Source organism: Haplochromis burtoni, unplaced genomic scaffold (assembly GCF_018398535.1).
Source record: "Haplochromis burtoni strain Fernald_Lab_line unplaced genomic scaffold, NCSU_Asbu1 Contig_56, whole genome shotgun sequence".
Taxonomy (NCBI): domain Eukaryota; kingdom Metazoa; phylum Chordata; class Actinopteri; order Cichliformes; family Cichlidae; genus Haplochromis; species Haplochromis burtoni.
In genome coordinates this window covers 436,827-441,042 of record NW_024582417.1, presented here as the reverse complement: position 1 = coordinate 441,042, position 4,216 = coordinate 436,827, and the positions used below count along the sequence as shown (strand labels likewise).

The 4,216-nt window shown below is 39.8% G+C and overlaps 1 protein-coding gene across 2 annotated transcripts in view; it reads right to left on the bottom strand.

Moving 5' to 3' along the window:
- Positions 1 to 611: 611 nt before the first annotated feature.
- The window catches only part of LOC102301208 (Down syndrome cell adhesion molecule-like protein 1 homolog), a 53,083-nt gene continuing 49,478 nt past the window's right edge, over positions 612 to 4,216 (bottom strand). For both annotated transcript variants that reach the window (XM_014333503.2, XM_005922051.2), the window contains exon 33: positions 612 to 3,729. In XM_014333503.2, coding sequence (XP_014188989.2) covers positions 3,296 to 3,729 — 434 coding nt within the window. In that variant the 3' untranslated portion in view covers positions 612 to 3,295. The remainder of the gene's footprint in view (positions 3,730 to 4,216) is intronic.

The following is a 4,216-nucleotide window of genomic DNA, read 5'->3' as shown; positions in this document are numbered from 1 at the left end:
ATGGACTTCACTAGAGAGGCTTTGCACAGTTCAAAATAATCCTTGTTTGTCATATTCTGAGTCTAGGTCCATTCCCTCAGTTCATTGTCTGCCTAAATCTGTGTTAGCTCCTTTCCCCTCTTTTAGGCCAGCTGTCTAAGAAGGGTTTGATCAGGATGGGCTCTTGTGCTTAGCGCCACAACCGTGTACCTATGATGACCTTATCGAGGATATTAGGCATCATAAGGAGCCAAGTGTAGAAAAATCTGTCTTGTAGAGAATCTTTCAAACATTTTTTTGATTTCCAAGAGCTTTGGCTTATAGAAATCCATGGAAGATGACCTTTAGAGAGCATCCACCATAATAACAGCATACATATGACAAAACAGAAGGTCAACCATCAAACGTAGCCTCTTAAAATGTTGTATGATGTCAGTCTGCCACAGATTACCACAATTATGTAACTTTTCAAGACTTTTTCATTCACGTGGCAGCTCATTTACTATATGTATATATTTATATATATATATATGTTCATGAACACTGGTTTGGCTGTAAACTTCATGCGTGTGTAGGTCCAGACATTTTCACAAGACATACAAACAGACCTCTAGATAATGACAGAAGCCGTGACATATGAAAGATAGCTTTATTGCACAAGGTGTTAAATGATCTTTTTAGTTTTTGCTTTCTTTTCATAGAAAATGTACCTTTGAACACAAGCAATTGCTGTAACAAGCAACTCAAACAAATGTTTGGGATACCCTCAACATTTTTTTTTTTAAGTTTGGATTTTCATACACTTTTTCCCTTCAATTTTTCCCTTTTAGCAAGCATGCAATGACTTAATTTGAGGATGAACAAAATATAAAATAATGCTAATTAAAAAAAAAGGAAAAAGGACAAATGACAACATCAAAAGACTTTAAAAAAAGAATAAAAATTCAACAAATTAGTATCAAAAAACGTAAAGGGAAAGAAAAAATGTTGGTTTTTTTGCCCATTTCAGAAGTAAAATACTTTTTTCTTAATACTATTTCAATTTTGAAACTGGGGCATTCAACCCTGATGTGTCCCCTGATTTATTCTGACGAAAAAATAGCTCTTCATACAAAACTGTGTATATGTACAAGACTTAATCTATAAACAACACTGACAAAGGTAGAGATGATGGATCTTGTATGAATAGGGTGTTGAATTTTTTTTTACTTAAATTTATCTGAATGGGGTTTAAATGACAGGAGCCTGAACGATTCAGGTTTACAGACAGACTCCTGTCCAGTATATACACAATACAACAGTAGTTTGTGTGACCAAAAGAGCTATGAGTCCCTGATTTTCACTTGGCTGAACTAGTTTTAGCCACAGGCCACATAGCTTTGTACCGTTTGGCCTCTGGTACCAAAAAATTTAGACCAAACAAGTTGAACGGAAAATCAAAACGTGAAAATCAACCGAAGAACAGATTCCCCTCCCCCTAAACAAACAAACAAGCAAACAAAGCAAATGGGTGAATAAATATAAAACCACAAAACCGCTGCTTTGTAAATGCTTAAAACAATCGATCCATCATTTTCTTGTGTGAATGCACGTTAGCGCAAAAAAATGGAGGGGCATCGAGGTGAAGAAAGTGTGGCGTTTACAGTACTTAAAACTGGACAACAACAATGATATCGATCATATAATTTTCAAAACTGAACTCCCTGACATATAACATCTCTCGACATTAAATTATCTTACTTCATTCACATCATGACTGGGACTCCTTCAGCTAGCTGTCTTTTTAATCTACGAAGAGCAAAGCCTAGCTGTGTGGCACGGCTGACGGAGAAGTTGGCAGGATGCTCTATCCGTGACTGTCAATCTCTGCCGCCCGTGCCACAAATAGAAGCCTTAATACTCTATAATAACTAAAAGTCTGTGACCACTTTGCAGCAAACCTTCTCCCAGCATAAAACTTACTCGGGGATCCTCTGAGACACTGATTTGGTTTCTGAATGTTATTGTATTTACCAGCCACTCAGGCTACTGACACGCTTAATAAAAAGTCAAGGAGCCTATATCTTCATGGGTAGACTTATATTATTACAGAAATCCTGGAAGGCCTTGTGTCATGATTGTTTTCACCAAACAACCAAGGAGGCATTGCGATCCAAGGATGTCGTGTTCTGCTGCACTGTCTCGCTTCTCCCATGACACCGTGCGGATAGGAAAGCATCCCTCTCTGTCCAAACGTAAGCAAAACACCCTTCTTCTAGTCACCCTACATACAGTAACATACAAAACATCCTGTATATATACTAAACATTTTCTCTCTTTAGTCGAACCTTCATTTTTTTTTAATTCCTCTTTTTAAAATTTCATGATTGAGCGATTGTCTCGTTCTTAAAATTTGACATTAACATTAAATTGCTGTATATAATACTACACTATTGTAGTATGTAAAATTTATACTTTGTCATAATTTCACTTAAATGTCAATAATATACCTACATAGAAATATATATGTAAATTCTTTATAATACCAAATATTCTGTATTTGTAATGTGAGAAATTATAGCTGGTTCATTTGGGTTGTCATGATTTGTTTAAGTTAGACAATGTTCAGCTGCAGAGTGATGTGTGGAGGATGCTAATGTGACTAAAATCTTCTTGGAAGGGAACCTGAATCATTACTTTTGGGAATCAACATTATAGAATCTGCCAATAGCATTATGGGGCTTTAAGAGACACAAAGAGGGTGAAAGATACAGTAAGAAGAGGGAACTTAATCGGAAGGCTTGCAAATTGACAATAATACTCAAACTATGGAGGACAGTGTGTGTGTGTGTGTGTGTGTGTGTATGTGTGTGTGTGTGTGTGTGTGTGTGTGTGTGTGTGTGTGTGTGTGTGTGTGTATGAGACAGGATGGCCACACAGCTTCATACTGGCTATGGTAGTCTTCATATTCATAAACACAGAGGTTTTAGCTCCTCGGTTACAGTCAGTATTTCAAAATGACCACAGAATCGCTTCCTGGTTTTTCGCTGTGCAGCTCCTGCGGGAGCTGAGTGGAGCTGAGCACCAGCCGGCTGGAACTGTTAGTTGGAGTTAGTAGTTCTTTTATAAGAGTCCCACATGAACATGAAAAGTAGGGTTAGCTGGGTCTCTGTCTGGGAGAACATCTTTCCCAAGGTAAATCAGACAGGATGCTGGGCAGTTCACCATTAATTGGGTTTGAAGAAAAAATGGTTGCATGCCCATTCAGACCCAGATCGCAGAGCGCCAGAGTGGGGCTGGCTGAGGAGTGGGACAGCAGTCTGTGCAGAAGAATGGACTACACCAGCGTGTATGACTTGGAGTAGGCCCCCACACTCTGTTTCTGCAACCTCCCCAGTGCAGAGGAGCTGCTCTCTAGGAGCGAGTCTCTGGAGCCCCCCACCTTGTTACTGTTGGTGGGGTTGCTGCTCGTGCTGGAAGTGGAAGCTGTTGCTGCATTATTGGAGCTGGGCATGGTGAGAGTCCTTTGAGGCAAGGTGGCAGTGCCAGAGCTCGTACCCAAGCTGCCCAGCCCAGAGTGGCCCAGTGTCTGGGCCTGCTGCTTCGCAGGGTCTAGAGTCTTGTGACGGCCCTGGGTGTGATACGCCCGCTGCGTCAAGCTGCGGATCGACGCTTCTCGCGGTGGCACTGCTGGGCATGGGTCATGCAGCTCCCCTTGCTTGCGGAAAAATGGGTCTGTCTTCATGTAAAGGGGTAGGTTACAGAATTCACCTAAAAAGGCCACAGAAGAGTCAGGACAAAACCATACAATTCATTCATATGAGTAATAACCACTTCCTATAACAGACACAAGTTGGATATTTTGCTTGTGTATCATAAGTCTGTTACGTGCATGCAATTATTAGTGCTATTAAATATTTTTTGATTCATCCTTGAATCATCCAGAGTAGCAATAATTCATTGGCTTGCACATTTATCTTCATTGTGTAATAAAAACCTTTCTTTGTTTATACAAATGCCAACTTTACACAGAGACCTTTTATTCCCATTACAATATTTCCAGTCTGAATATTCTGACCTGATCACACCTCTTTGCCCTTCATTGTGTCTAATGAAAGGCAAATGGCAAAAGTACAGAACAGAGCAGGCATCAGTGATATGAAAGTCAGATACAGTGGCTTGCAAAAGTATTTGGCCCCCACAACTTTTCCACATTTTATCACATTACAGCCACAAACATGAATCAATGTTATTGGAA